Below are 16,764 nucleotides of genomic sequence, written 5' to 3'. Positions count from 1 at the left end.
TCTGCAAATGAATTTTAAGTTTAAATAAAAAGTAAATTAGGGGAAAAAAATAGGAAAGAAAGATAAAAAAAAAAAGAAAGAAAGCAACAATGTAATTGCATTAAATGCGAAAAGTCAAAATATTCATTACGCAAACTTTAAAATAATAGAAAAAAGCAGGCACTTTTTTATTTGAAATTCTGAAATTTTTTTGCTTACTTTTTCTAACGGTGTATGTGTATGCCGACACTTCCCTGAAAAAATTGGCATTCCCATATGAATTATTTAAACTTGCGCATATTTTCCAGCTCATTATTATGCAGATCCAAGAAAACAGATTTTAGCACATGTGTCAGTTCTCAAAACTGCCCCCCCCATTATTCTTTTTTTTTTTTTTTTTCCACTTTCAAATTTATATTTATTTATGTAATGTTAAATTTGTACCCCTTTTTCTTTTTTTCTTTTTTTTTAACCCGAGGCATACGCTGTGCTAACATAAGCCTTGACTATGTAAAATATAATATTTGAAAATACAAAATTAAGAGTTGTAATGTTTACGTGCATTGTTATAATTTAAAAAGTAAAAGGTACAATTTACAAAGTGTTGAGTTCTGCATTAGTTTTCGCATCTCTAATGAAATAACTTCAAAGTCTAAGCAGATTATCTATAGTACTACAATTCGACTACCTTGAAATAATTATTCTTGCACTCTAAAAATAAATCAGCATATTTTAATATTATGTTTTCCATTTTCTTAATGGAAAATTTTTGTATCACAAACAAATGAAATGCATGGATCACCAGTTTTGCGAAGGTCTGTTGTTAAAGTAGACTTCAGTATCTTTCTTTTGATTAACAAATAAATCTGACAAGATTTTTATTTTACGAAGAAAGGTCAAAAGGGAAAGTATTGTTCAGCGTTTATTTCAAACAATGTTTCAAGCAGATTTGAAAAATTCATAGGTTATTTTCTCCCTCCCTCCAGCATGTCTTCGTGGTACACTCGGTGCGTATTCGAAAGGTCCGGGTTCGAAACTCGGCGACGGCATTGCATATTTTTCACGTCTCCTGCTTCAAAATAACCTAATAACTCTACAAATTATGATATAGCATAAGAGTTCAAGGTACTTTTTGCAAGATATTTAATTATTTGCCTAGGACTGTATGGTATAAAAAAAGTTTTACTCTTAGCAGACAAGCATACTACGTCAAACGCTTCGCATTAGCTGGAACACAAAAGCATTCGGCCTTTGACATTGGGCTAAATAGACATAGACTCTTTTTTTTTTTTTTTTTTTTAATAGGCACAACAATATTATGGATGCAGATGATGATAATAAGTAAATGTGTGATCTAAAATACGATCATCATTCTTTCTATTTTATGCAGAAAGCTGTGCAATCCGCCATTACTTTTACGTCTACTATTGTGTTCGTTCTGCTTTTAATTTTGCAAGCTGACTATGCATTGTACATATGTTATTTCTGTTTATATGGTTTACATATTTATGATATAATTATATTTTTCTATTATTTCTAGTTTTGAGTGATTTTTGATATGATATAATAATTTTTTAGAAGACCTAGAACAAATAAAATCTCATTTCCATAAATTAATGTTACTGCTGTTAGTTATTTTCCTTAACTGAACCTCAGTCATATCATGTCCACGAATTTTATACTGCCCAAACGAAAGAGGTCGTTTGGGCAGCACAAACGCCCAGGCCTGGAGCAACGATAACTTCGTTTATCGCTGGTCTAGACCAGGGCAATTGATAGATTACAGTTTGAATTTGCCCAGCTCTATTGCAGTTTTATTGGAGAATCCTCCTAGGGAACGCCTTCGAAGATTTTTCTGTCTTTCTTGCCCTGCCAGCAACATGTCGCGAGCAAGAACTTTCGGCTCGAGAGTATTTTATTTGCTCCCATGCCGTAAAGACATTACATACTTATAAATCTTCATGCCTTTCAGGGATTCGAATTCAGGCCAAGGGCTATGATAGTCAGCTCCCCTATCAGCATTCGAAAAGAAGGGTCGTCACAAATTTAGTGATAATTGCATCTTTGCTTTACGCTATTTCAGCTTTTGAAATTATGTAACGCGAATGGTTGAAACGTATATAAGATTAGCTTAAGGTAGAATACGTATATCTATCTATTTATCTATCTATCTATCTATCTATCTATCTATCTATATATCTATATATATATATATATATATATAGTTAAAATTAAAGAATATTTTTTTAAAGTATGATGTATTTTAAATACGCTTCAAATTTTCAACAAATTTGTGCTTTTAATTAGGTAAGAAATGGTTATACTTTTATCAAAATCCCCAGACTCGCTTTTTGCTAATTTAAAAAAAAATTTCATCTTTTAAAAAGAGGCTGCTTAAGATTTAGTTCAGAGGAGTAGGGAAATTTACAATATTATTCAGGCGAGAAATTTTTTATTCAACGATACAGAAATATGTATTTCATGGAAAAATTTATGTTTCGAATGTGATTAAACATAAATAACATACGTTACATTACGTTAAACTTTTAAATAAAATGGTGTTATAATTTTTTATAAGAAATTGATAATTCAGGCTATTATTTTTATAGTCATCCATCAAATGTTCTCAGCTCCTCTCCCCCCCCCAAAAAAAAAACCTTCATATTTCCTGCATGAAAGTATTTAAAGGGAAGATAAAGGAGAGCAACTGATATTAAATTTTACATTTCCAGAAGTCTTCAGTCGTAATAATTTGGTAAAATATTAATAAAATGGATCAGAGAAAGAGTATTCTGATGATAGTTCTAATGCTAACCCAAGAAAGGTCTTTTAAAATATAATATGGTGATTCAAAATGATTTGATTTAAGATAAATTCATTTCGGTACCAATGAAATGTTTAAGAGTCTGGCATACATCAAATGAAAAAAGGAAATCTCAAACCAATCACTTTTCACAAAATTGCTATCTAGTCTATCGAATCCTATGCTATGAGATTTGTTTCTTGGGATTACGTTTAACATTATATGTTATTCTTTGTTAAAATTGTCCACAAACATTGTCAATAACCAAGCTAAAATATTGCATCATAAGGATACACTAGTGGCCCGCCAGCGGCCGAGCGCTAAAAGCCGCTGAACACTGATAGTTTGAATCCGGGGTTCGAGTCCTGGCGAACGGGCTAGCTGCATGGGCGTTTTCGTGGTTTTCCCCTTGTGTAACGTGGATACGAGCCAGATTCCCTTAAAAAGACCTCCACGGTGCATCCCTCCCTTTCCGTGTAATGCCTAAGAGCGAAGCACGTAATAAGCAAAAAAAAAAAAAAAAGGATACGCTAGTATGGCAAGAATGTTATGAATATTTTGTTGATTTTGTGTTGCTCGTGTAACTAAAGGAAATCGCATGAATCTTCTCTAGATGTAACTTGGATAGATGTGTTTCATTTTAGAGACCTTTGTGTTCATAAATTTCAGAAATAACGTCATTAGAATTCGGAGCAGTCATTTAAATCACCTGATACATTGAAACTCATACTATTTTTTAAAAATTTTCACAGACAAGGACTATTCAATGTAGATTTCACAGACAGAAACTAATGCAAAACTTTAACAACATTTAAAAAAAATCCTAATTTTAGTAAAAGTGTATACAAATATTATTTTTTTTCCAAAAATAAAATTTAAATACGAAAACTGGGTTATTTTTTGATAAATTGATAAATGAAAACCTATGACTATTGGAAAAACTAAAATATTTTCTTTCTCGCACTTTAGTGAATATTGAGGGAAAAACACTTAGCTCGTTTTAGAGCCTGAAAGGCAATTGAAAAACCAGCAAATTAATTTCGAATAATTCCCTTAAAAAAATTATCAAAGTTAAAAATCATTCAATTGCTTAAACACACACGGTCACAAAGCTTCTGAAATTACAACATTAAAACACCTTTATAATATATTGAAAAACTCTTAAAATTAAATTTCATTTTTAAAACAAAATTTCAAATGCAGTATAAAAATTCAAATTTCATACCTCCTGATGGCGGCACAATATATCCATCTAACAGTTGAATCTGGACCTGGTGCTGCGATGTTGATTCTGGAGTAAAATTCGGGGAAAGTTTTTTCCTGTTTCTCAGCGCATGTTCAGGTAAAGGTGGAGGGTTAGCAACAGGCGGAAATTTTGGCCTTTGAAATACGTTTGGTGCTTTTTTAGCACCTCCACTTGGTACTTCGGCAGAGCCAAAGTTCTTTATCCTTTGGTATCGAGATTGAGTTGGATAAGCACGCAGTGGTGGTCCTAAATTGCGAGGGGAATTCTGCTGAGGATTTTTCGTCTTCTGTACTCCTTGCAGTTGTGCAGGACGTGGAGGGTATAATAAAAGGAAACTTCGTCGTGTTTCTGACACTTCAGTATCTGATGCATTTCGAAATTTGGAACCTAATACTCTTTTAGCAAATTGAGTAGTGTCTAATGCTTCTGGTCTCAGCATCGGTTTCCAGCCACTGAACTGTACATCACGAATAGAAGATGTCGTTGCTTCCTCTGCTAAGGATAGATGAATCTCTGAAAGGCACTGCAATGCAACCATTAAAAAAATGGACAATAAATTTCCCCAATTATTAGCCATAACTGCTGTATATTGAATAACTTAAGTTTTGAGTTAAATTTACTTTATAAATTTTTCTGTGTTTAATACTTTAACGAGAGGAGAGTTCGATGTTTTCTAAAGCAGAATATGATACTTGAAAGAGGCAATGTAGTTATTTTAGGATTTCAAATTTCAACAATATAACAAAAGTTATATTCACATTCAAACTAATCGGTGATTTCTAAAATTCTGATATAAAACGAAATCTCCAAATATTGTAACTAAAAATGTTATCCATTTTCTTGCAAAATTCTCAAACCGGATAAATAACTGCAGAGGGAAGGGTACGGAAAAACTTGCAATGACAATTCTCTTACTTTCTCATTCCGTACTTCAGCAATCAAATCTCCAAAAATTTCTCTGCTCGGTTTCTTATAAGTGCCGACCACGTGATATTCCTGGACTCTAATGCCCTTTCACCTTCGGCGTGACGTCACTGAATCCGAAGAAGCTTCTGAAGATGGTCCCCTAACCTCTAAAAAACTAGTCCAATCAAATACCGGGGAAGAAGTGGGAGGTATGGGAGAACGAGTCCTGTGGCCTACTTTTCCATTCTTCGTCCGTTGGTTAGAAATTCGAATTCGTGAATGATTCTTCGTAGGATTTTTTATGATTAGCTTGTTCTACAAAAGCGAAATAGTTTTCTTTTACATGAGACTAAAACCATTATTTCTTTATTTGTATAATAAGGAAGACGAAAGTGCAACAAACAACTTTCACTTCCGGGATCTTAAAATGATTTTGTGTTGCTTAATTTATGCAGAATCCATAAATCAAATGCTTATAATCCATTAAATGACTACTTGATGATATAGTTCCTTTAAATGAAAAATTATTATAATTCTTCCTAAAGGCTTTATTTTGGAAGCAAATTAAGTTGTTATTCATTAGTATCTAATTCATTGTGCCTCTAATAAAAAATAAGTCATAATTTCATATTTAGGTTACTTGCTCATCTTCAAAATTTCTAAAGAAATTAATTTTTGTTTTTGGATCTATATATTGTGGAAACAAAAAATTCATGTATATTAATTTTAATTTAGTAATAATGGCTGTCAAAGAGTTATTTATGTTACGGTAAATATGGCTATAAAATACGTATTAGAAAGCTTACCCCTCTCAGTTACGAAGTGCAGGAATTATGTAATAAGAGGTGTAATCCGAATAAATTATTATATAAAATACAGGCGAATTAACTACTTGAAGACATTAATTCGTCTGAAGGAGACATTAATTCGCCAGCAATATTAAAAACTCGATTACATAAATATAAAAGTGAGAAAAGAAATTTTTGAAAATTAGTTTCTCTTCGATCATGAAACGAAAATCACACCATGCGATATGTAATGTGGCGGAGGGGGTGCGCAAATTGACCGATCCTGGCAGACTTTACGTCACTCTATGGTCTTTTTATGGGTTGCTCTAACCATGCGTTATGTATTGTTGCTTACATTTTTTATTGGCCACAGGAGCATTTTTCAAAGATCAAATTTCCCTCGATTTCTAACTATACAAAATTCAAATGACGAAGAAATATATTAAAATGATTTTATTGATGAAGTACCTACATTATTTATAGCGTGCGAATAAAAGCATCTTGGAATGCAGTAGTCTATAATATTTTTAGAACAAAGGTTAAATCGATTCGCATCAGCGTAGGCGCTTGTGATCATCTGAAAAACCACCTCGACCTCAGATGAAAATAAGCGCAGTAAAGGATCATCGTTGTGTGAAAAACATTGTTCAATTCGTGCTACTTTCGTGGTTAGTCAGATCTTAGCATTGGTTTAAGAAGCACTTTTATAATCGATGTCATCACTCCGGAAAGTTGTCACGAATAGAAAAGGGTAACTCGATTGAGCAACGAGACGAAGAGCTCTTTGAAATTTTATCGCTTCTTTTTGTTTCAAGAACTTTATGAATAGAGATATTATATCTCTCCTACATTATTTTTTTCTCATAAATCTTGTTTTTTTTCCTTCTAAATAATACTGAGTATCTTTGAAATATTTACATAGGCTACCTTTTCACAGTACTTCTTAGTTTGCAATGTAACATAAATCTCTGCAAGTTAATATTGTCTTTAAAATAAGTGAATATGAGATCTTTATAGTTCTATCAAATTTAACACCTTAAAACATCAACATTTTACTTAAATTCGATACAATGCATTTAGAGGTACTACATGTTTTTATTGTTATTCTTATTTACGTGTTCCGCTCTACGAGTACTACGCGGATGGGAGGGATGCCTTCGTGGAGGACTTTCTAAGGTAGACTGGCTCGTATTAATACATTACACAAGGGGAACACCACGAAAACGCCCATGCAGCCAGCCCATTCGAGCCTCAGACCGAACTACCAGTGTTCAGGGACTTTACCGCTCGGCCGCAGGTGGCCAATTACATGTTTAACATCCATTTTATGAGGTTGCGAAATTACAGAGAAGGAAAAGCATTTGATTCAAAACTGAAAAATCTATCCCAGTAATCACTATTCGAAAGCACTTTCTCTGCTCTAAAAGTAGGCACATTGCATGGAGATAGAAGGCGTGTGATAGGTTGGTAGGCATTTTTTTACCTCCATCTTTAGTTTGGAAAATTTCCTTCCGGTCAAAGAGCTCATGATAAAACAGACCAGAAGAAACGACATTCAGCTAAGGTAAGGTTCCGGAAAATAAAGTTTATGAAATAAAATCTATCATTCAAATGATTTGTGATTTGGGTTGGGTCAGAACACTTACAGTATTCTTACGGCAATTAATCACCAATCTTACGTACGGAGGAGCTTTTATATTTTCTCAGTGCTGCGCGAAGAAGTTTTAAATGGTAAAGATAATGTCTACGTAAAGTACGAACTGGTAACAATTTCTCATAAAATATTTAACCTCGATATTTTCACCAATAATTCAACATTACTTTACTATTATTGAAGACGTGAAATATTAAGCTATATCACTCACATATATTCATCTGTCAGAAATGGATGCAATGTTATCATTCTTCTCAGGTACGCAGATTGACAAGGGTGACTTAGTAACTTTGCAAGTCAGTAGTGGTGAGACAAGACTTAGGCTACACACTTTCTGAGTTTTCAGGAATGTGCCAATTGCCGAAATCTTATGCTGACGATATTATGAGAAGTATTTAGTCACTTCTCTTGCAATTCAAAATAATTGCAGTATGTGGTTCAGAGCAGCATCTTGTACATTAAGTTCTGGGCACTCTTTTACAGATCTCGAACACCAATTTCTTATATTTTTGTACGAGTCCCCTAAGATAATCTTGGCATTGTCTCCGGGAGCTTTTATATTTTCCACATAGCTCTTTCATTTTCACACCATTCAAATAACCATAAAGTAATGCTGAACCCATACCTTCTGTAGATATTTTTTCCACGGACTGTATTTCTTCACCATAGCAAAACAATTAACTGTTACCGAATTCTCTTTCTCAAATTCAACAATCTAAGCCATTTATTTACCATCTGCAAGGTACAGGGGTTGGACAAAAATGTGGAAACACCTTTAAAAAAACATGTTTCTTTGCTTAATATGGTGTAGGAAACCTGTTGGCATCCAAAACAGCTTGCAGTCTTCTCGGAATGGATAAATACAGTTCCTGTATGTTTGCCAAAGGAATATTATACCATTCTTCCTGCAAAACGGTGGCAAGTTCAGATAACGATGTTGGCGGTGGATAACGAGAACGCACTTTCCGTTCCAATGTAGACCACAAAGGTTCGATAATATTCAGGTCTGGTGACTGTGGTGGCCAGGGCAGATGGGACAACTCACCCTCGTGCTCAGAAAACCAGTCCTGGACAATGTGAGCTGTGTGAACAGGTGCTTTGTCGTCTTGGAAGACACCATCACCATCGGGGAACAACGTTTGTACCATAGGATGAACTTGATCAGCCAAAATGTTCACATAAGTCTTGGCAGTCATGTGCCCTGACACAGTTATCATGGGGCTAGCAGAGAACCACGATATGGCTGCCCAAACCATAACAGAACCCCTGCCATGTTTCACTTTTGGCAACAAGCAGTCTGTATTATAGGCTTGAGATGGCGTTCTCCAAACGTAAACTCGGCCAGAAGTGGGAAACAATGTGAAAGAAGACTCGTCAGACCATATTACTCGCTTCCACTGCTCTATAGTCCAGGCTTTATGACTTAAACACCACCTTTTCCTGTTACGGGCATTAGCATCACTGATGAGTGGCTTCTCAATTGCAGCACGGCCAGCAATTCCCTGTTTATGAAGCTCCCTTCTAATTGTTTTGGTACTCACAGGGTTCGGTAACACAACATTCATTTCAGCAGTAACTTTTGCAGCTGTGGTCTTCTTATTTTTCGTCACAATTGCCCTTAATGATCGTCTGTCACGATCACTCATGACGCACTTTCGTCCGCGCTGTGATTTAGCAGATGATGTTTTTCCGCTTTTCAAATATGCGGAATAAATCTTCGATACAGTAGCTCTTGAAACACTAAACACCTCGGCTACCTTGCTTACGGAAGCATCTATCATACATGCTCCAACAATTTGCGACGTTCGAAGTCTGTTAACTCTGACATAATGCAATGACAACCTCACATAACAGTACTCCGACATCAACTGAACTGTTAAGCAGATTTACGAAGTTGTATAGGTGGCGTCAGTAGTCAAAAACGCCAGCGCCACCTACATATTTCATTAAAATCAATCTTTCTTTTCAAACATGCATTTCACAAGGTGTTTCCATATTTTTGTCCATCCACTGTATGTTCAGTAATTAAACATGTCCTACTGTAACTTCCTGGACATTTTCTTTGCTCTCTAAAGCGTAAAAACGTAACAGAAATAAAAGTTACCATACACACTTGGAGTAAAAATTTATACTCCAGTGTGTGTGGTAACACTGGATGTAAACTGGGATTTTCTTGACCTTATTGTGAAGCTGAGTTATAATCGAAGTTTTATAACAATTTTATTCACGGCATAAAGTTAACGAGTTATTTTTCTGCATTCCAAGGTTAGGCTAACAAAATTTATTATTAGTAACAACGAAATTTTCAAATGTATGTATGTATTTTCAGACTTTTAACCAATCTTAATGTTACCTTCAAAACTTAGAATAAAAATAGCATTAGAAACTGACTTTGATGAATTTACTGTTCTCATGACCAACTAAAACATCCTTATCGGTTTTTTTTATATATAAGATATTAAGACATATTTCTCCTGAAAAATACATTCCAAATGTTGTTTTGAACTTTTTTAGGTAGCTTATTTATCTACTGAAAGGATCATCGACCAATGATTCCGCAGGTTCTCTGATTTCCGTCTCAACCATAAGCAATTCAGGGATCGCTAAGCTTTTCGTAGATTATTAATGTTGCCGTCCAGTGTTGCAGTTGTTCGTGATCTAGAACACGCAATCAATTCAACCCACGCAGCTCTATAGCAGCAATCTTCATAACTAGATTAAATATTTTATACATCGGCATATTTTTATGGAAAATGTATTTAGGCACTCAGGTAAAAAGCATCTGATGCAAGAGGGGTAAAAAAAAAACTAACATTAAACATTAACATAACGGAATTGCTGTTTCGATGCATCCAAGTTGAAATGGAAATTCCAAGGCACTTATTAAAGGGCGTTAGTAACGCCATTTTTTCGTTTAACGGAAATTTTTATTCGAAGAAGAAATCCATATTTAGAAGACAGACTTTATACTACATAGTATCCTCATCACATGAGGATACAAAATGTACAAAAATTTTAATAAATAAATAAATAAATATGTCAAAAAAAGGAAAATCAAATTGAATTAGGAAATTTCAATTATGCTAATAAATATCAGAGTCCCCTATGAAATTTCTGTTAATTATCAAATTTGTGCTATTAATTATCAGAGGAATTATTATCATGAAATTGCTATTAATCATCAGATTCCAACATGAAAAATTTCGAAGAAGGTAATTATATTCATTATTGCATGAAAAGTATATTTATGTAATTAATTATACTCGCAGTTATTCATCAGTCAAATTTCTGAGAAAAAATTTCCGTTAGTTATTTAATTAACCTAAGTTTCATTATGTTTTAATCGCATTTTCTGTACGCACGTTTCGAGTTCTGTTAGTGTATAATTTTAATAGGTTGCCCCTAGTTGTACTCATAGATTAACACTATTTATTGAGCCTTTTCTACTAAATATGAATAAAAATCAAAGTCTCTGAATACATCGCCTACTTTCAACGTCTGAAATTCCAGTCCTCCGATTGATGAATAAAAAGCATTACTCAAACGCCTATGAAATAAAAGCATTACTCAAACGCTTAAAAACAGTTTTTCTGCTTCATAGTTGAAGCACCATTAAAAAATTTCATATAACTTTTCATTAAATGATCATACAATGTAAATGTTAATTTGAAAAATATTCTAAATTGTTCATCGTCAAACTTCAGTTGAAAATAAATCAAAATAGATACATTAATTTAGAATGCAGATTTAATGCATTAAAATACATTAAATCTGCCTTCTTCAAATATTTTATTAAACTTCTTAAGAATGCAGAATTTATTTGGGAAACAAGTAAGAATATCTTTAATTTAACATTCTTAGACTGAACATCTAAAAACGTCACGCAAAATTCGAATAATATAAATCAAATTTGAAATAAAATCCTTCAGATCTTGGCATGTGAAATAACCAGATCAGAAATGAAACTTAAATGTGAATATTATTAATTATTTAGGAAGCTGATTTGAGGGAGCTATTTATGTTTGGATTACATTATGCAGGAGCACATACAGTTTTTATGTAAAGAGAAAATGAAGAACATCACATAAGATGGGCCGTATGTGCACTTCAGTTCATATATAGTATGAGTGAATGCACAAGTAGATGATGGCCTATTATTTTTATGAATGTTCTATTATTAAGGAACGTTTCTAATGCGATTGTGATGGGCAAGCTTGTCGGACTGGAGGTAAAATATGGTAAGAAATAAAAGCTAAAAAGCTCTGAAAATAATAAAATTAATAAAAAAAATAATTTTACGAATTTAATGATAGCATTGCACTGAAGTGTTGGTGGCGATATTTCCCTATATCCAGCAAGCAGTCTTAAGTACGAATACTAATTTTTTCTTGTAAGAACTAGCTTTCACTTTTATCTATTTTTATTAATTACCATTTTTTACATTTTATTTTGTTTCTTTTATTGTTTCTTTTTTTTATTATTTATTTACGAGAATATTATAGTACATTTTGATTTGAAGCACCTGTTGAAATTTAGTTATGTTTTAACAATTAGTTTCCTAACTCGAAATAGTTTAATATCTGAAATGTGTATTGGATAATCTGTAGTTGTGATAAGAGCAGTATCCTTTTCTTCTACATTTGTAAACGCTATCGTAATATGTTAGACTCTATCTGTAATTATGTAGCATTTTTTATTAAAACATACATATATAAGAATTAAAATTGCATATATTTATTATTCTTTTAAATGGCTAATCGTCATATATACAACGAATGTATTTGTATGTTGCTATGACGTAAAATGCTATTGCAAACGATATTGCATATATATCGTCATATAACGAACTTTGCCAAAAATCTGTAATAGGTTTGTAATTAAATACCGCCGAGTAGATTATACAAACTCAAATCTATTAGAAGGCCAGCTTTCCATTGAATGAGGAGTATATTCTTTGCATTTTAATTAAATATTTTGAATTAAATTATTTCTTTGATAAATTTTTAGAATATTTAATAAATTAACTAAATATATCACTTTGTAGAGACATTTTTGGAAGCAGGCACGATAAAAAATGAGCAACGCCTTTGCCTGGAATAGAACCGTGGGCCTCTGGAATACGCGTTCAACATGCGGACCACTACACCACGAAGGCACGCCAAGAAGATGGAAGAAATACCTTATATCTTAAAAGCAAATTCGCCCAGTGTCATTTTTAAAACCTTTATTTGCAAACTCATAAACACGCTATTGTTTAACTGGTTATTTTATCAACTTAATTTTTAACCAAATAAACTTAATTTTTGTATGATCTAGAGTTTTAACTAATGTTCTTGTGTTTCTTGAATTTACATAGTACGACAATGAATGTTTTCATTATTTTTTTCTGCAATCAAATAGATCATTGTATAAAATTTGATGTCCAATAATATGTTTATCAGAATTAAAACATCTGTAAGAGTTGATCTGAACTAAGGAATATTTAGGAACAAAATTCTACATTTGTGTCCATCATTTAGCTACATTGATAAGTGGTTACCTATCAATCATTAATCAATGTATCTGAAGAATTTAGAGTATTATCTCCATTTAAACAAATGAGTACAATATCCTTATCAATGAGTATGAGTACAATACCCTTATCAATGATCTAAAAGTTTCAACAACGCTACACAATCAAATAGTACTTTAAAGTGCCTTGCTTGAAAGACGTACATAATTCTTTTTGTGAGTTACGGATACCATAATGATTTATGGAATTATTCTATAAACTACACTTCTCTCCGCACGCCAATGATTTCAAAATATGGATGAGTATTTATTGATCCATAATATTAGTACGATTTCTGAAATTCTTCTTTGGATCTTTTCATACTAAAAAAAGGCCCACCAGTGGCCGAGCCGTAATGTCGCTGAACGCCGGTAGTTCGGGGGTTCGGATCCGGACCAATGGGCTGGTTGCATGCACATTTTCATCGTTTTTCTCATGTGTAACGTGAGTATAAGCTAGTTTTCCTTTGAAAGCCCTTCACGAAAGCATCCCTTTTCTTAGGTAGATAGCCTTCCCACGAACTTTTGGAGTCCGGGAGTACCTCGTACGAAACTCGACTCCCTACAGGCAAACAAATGTTGTTACAAACAAAGAAATACAGGCACACAGATTTTAATATTATAGATTCTAGTAGGCAATATTCTTATTTCTCATAGATCTGGGGAAAGAAATCCATTGTTTGCTAACAGTAGACGAGAACATAGGTTAGTTGGTTTTGTCCACACGTCAGCCATTATCAACTGGAAGAATGTCTCGTAAGGACGCAAGTGCCTACAGTGGGTGAACAAAGCTGAACTTTTCTAGTGTAAGAACTTTTCTACTGATCTTAGAATTTTGTATACATGTAATTGTTTTCCGTTATTTATAGCTGCGAGCAGCTATAATTCTGTAGTTTACATACTTACATTGAATAGTTCTAAGATTATATACAAACCTAAATTTCTGTATCGTTTCACTGATGTTGAAGTTTTCTTTTACCATCATGCCATTATACCCAGCACATCAGATTGCAGTAAAATTCCTCGTAACCAGCATCAAATTAACAGGCAATATCAAAATAACGACACTTTTTAAAGGTCTAAATTTAAATACGAAATTTAGGCCTATGATATAATATACTATATATATGTACACTAACTACCAATAAGTATTTGGACACCTATGCAAATGACGATATCTGCGGTCCCAAGGTACGCCACGGACTCCGTCGGTATATATCGTGTGGGAAACAGCATCAGCTTTAGTCGCATGCACGATGCCTCGCAGTTCGGAGCTCTCTGATTTCGAGAAAGGTATAATTATCGGGTATCACAAATGTGGCCGATCCTTAAGGGACATAGCTAGCGATCTGAAGTACCCAATATCGACAGTGGCCTATGTGATGAAGAAGTGGAAGGTGAGGGGTGATTGCCGGAATGTGCCCCGAGCCGGCAGACCAACGAAACTGGGGGATAGAGACCGACGAGTGCTGTTCAGAGAAATTCAGAAGAACTGCACCCAGCCGATAGCCCTCATCCGCGAGGAGTTTCAACAGGCATCCGGGAGTATTGTTTCAATGAATACCATGCGTAAGGAAGCACATCTGCTTGGTTTTCATGGTCGTGCTGCTGCCCATAAGCTTTTGATCACAAGTCCAACCGCGCTGCTCGGTTAATGTGGTGCAAAGCACATCGAAATTGGACAGTAGATCAGTGGAAACGGGTTCTTTGAAGTGACGAATCAAGGTTCACCCTTTACCGTTCGGATGGCGGGGTCTGGGTCTGGCGTCTACCTGGAGAACGTCTCCTGCCAGAATGCATTGTGCCAACAGTCAAGTTCGGCGGAGGTGGAATTATGGTCTGCGGATGTTTCTCCTGGTATGGGCTGGGACCCTTGGTCCCCATTCATGGTAAGCTCAACTCCGATGCCTACTGCACTATTTTGGATGAAAATGTGCTTCCTACGTTGTGGCAGTTTTAAGGGTTGGACCCCTGTTACTTTCAGGACGACAATGCCAGTTGTCATGTTTCGACGTTAACCAAGCATTGGTATGGTGCCAATGGAGTTCATCGAATGGACTGGCCTGCCCAGAGTCCAGACCTGAACCCTATCGAGAACCTCTGGGACGAGTTGCATCGCCGAATTCAGGGGTGCACTACCCGTGCAAAATCGGTGAAGGAACTTCTATGTCTTCTCCAAGCCGAGTGAAAGAAAATACCACTAGCTGTCATACAAAGACTTGTGAAAAGTATGCCCCGGAGGGTCCACGCTGTAATTACCTCTCGTGGAGGTCCTACCAACTATTGATTTTGAATAAAGTTAGTTTTTCTTTTCTATCACAGGTGTCCAAATACTTATTGGTAGTCAGTGTATATGTATTGGGCTAACAATCTAAAGACTTAAACGTGGAAAATTTTTATGTTATGCTTCTTCAGGCCAACTTAACAAACCTTCTCCAACAACAAATTATTCAAAATATAAAGATGAACTACCGATTCCTTTTTATGAGTGAACTTTTACTTTTAAGATAGAGTTCATGACTTTCAGATACTATTGCCATCGAAAGATGCCATATTTATTTTGGCTTTTGCATAGAAATACACTCTTAGACACACACACACACAACAACAACAACAACAACAACAACAACAACAACAACAAAAAAAACGACGCACCGAGAAGATATAAAGCAAACTGGACACAAATTGATATGCATACAGGTTTCGACGGAAAATGAAAAATTTTACATTTTGGCTGCCAATGGATGAACAGTTGTCCCTACAGCGCATCTCATCTGAGCAACTGGCAGGATATTTAAAAGGAGAAATTACGATTCCAGGTCATAAATTCTTCACGATCTTCACTTTGTGAAGCTCTCTCACTTCAATAAATAATCCAATTTTCTCTAACTGTAATCATTTGTTTTTCTGTACATGTACACATCACTTCTACTGATTTTCGTCCCATTCGAAAAATAACTCCTCATTGGCGCGTCATTTTTTTTTTTTTTTTTTTTTTTTTTTTGTCTAAGAGTGTATACAAAGAAATTTGCTTAACTTTTGGTGATTATTTTCTCCAAATGGTGAGTTGACTGGCGAAGATTATTTTGATTTTAAAACAAGTCCGGTGACCATGTTCGGTACCTTGAATTTAGGGTCTTCTTCAGAGAAGGTTAGTATTAGAGATGAAGAAGTAGAGGCTTAGGTAGATGTAGACAAATCTGTTCTCTTCACACTCTCTCATGACGACGACGAAACAGTCGGGCGTGTACTACGAAAGATTTAAAGATAATGAGAAAGAGGGGTAGGAAAAAGATGAAGAGTACAAACAGTGTAAGAGGTAACAGAGTTACGTGGAGGAAGATGACGTAGGATTTCAGAATTCCATAAAATATGGAATGTTTATGATGTCAGTGCATGACGTTTTAAGAATTATTATTTAAATTAATCAGTTATTTACAATTTCAGCCTGTACTACAACTTCATCATTCCGTTTCCTCACCAGAATGTAAACTGAGAGAGTATTTAAGTAGAGGTTTTTAGATCGTAAGACAAAGCGCGTTTCTACCCATCGTTATATAGCTCCTGCCAGCTCTGAGAAGTTTGTAATGACTCGGCTTTGCATTATTGCTGCCAGCGTCGAATTTTTCCTCCAGCTAATATTTTTGAGTCAACTTAGATTTAAATTTAATTGTATAGTCTTTGTCTACTAGTCTAAGTTCTAAATTGGAATCTGATTATGTATCTGCATTGTCGCAATTTGCGGTCGATTCTGTTAGCACAAAATGAATTTATAATCAAAGTTTTTGTTAAATAAAAAGGTTTGTTTTAAACTTTTCCAAGACTTCAGTAATTAAGT

The 16,764-nt window shown here is 34.5% G+C and overlaps 2 protein-coding genes across 6 annotated transcripts in view; one reads left to right on the top strand and one right to left on the bottom strand.

Annotated features, from left to right (window-relative positions):
- Positions 1 to 5,088, bottom strand: part of LOC118198413 (uncharacterized) — a 56,944-nt gene extending 51,856 nt beyond the window's left edge. Inside the window, exon 1 of the mRNA XM_035370075.2 lies at positions 4,008 to 5,088. Within this exon, the coding sequence (XP_035225966.2) occupies positions 4,008 to 4,605 (598 nt within the window). The 5' untranslated portion in view covers positions 4,606 to 5,088. The remainder of the gene's footprint in view (positions 1 to 4,007) is intronic.
- LOC118198414 (uncharacterized) overlaps positions 1 to 13,846 on the top strand; it is a 163,494-nt gene extending 149,648 nt beyond the window's left edge. For 4 of the 5 annotated variants that reach the window (XR_004759769.1, XR_004759768.1, XR_004759761.1 and 1 more), the window contains one exon: positions 12,421 to 12,687. The gene's annotated coding sequence lies outside the window, so the exon portion shown is untranslated. Of the gene's footprint in view, positions 1 to 12,420; positions 12,688 to 13,583 lie in introns of those variants that run through there. The other variant, XR_004759764.2, reaches the window with a different exon arrangement.
- The last annotated feature ends 2,918 nt before the right edge of the window (positions 13,847 to 16,764 follow it).

This window comes from Stegodyphus dumicola, chromosome 6 (assembly GCF_044657685.1).
Source record: "Stegodyphus dumicola isolate Sdum_Otavi_A_Nest chromosome 6, ASM4465768v1".
Taxonomy (NCBI): domain Eukaryota; kingdom Metazoa; phylum Arthropoda; class Arachnida; order Araneae; family Eresidae; genus Stegodyphus; species Stegodyphus dumicola.
This window is presented reverse-complemented; position numbering and strand designations above follow the sequence as displayed.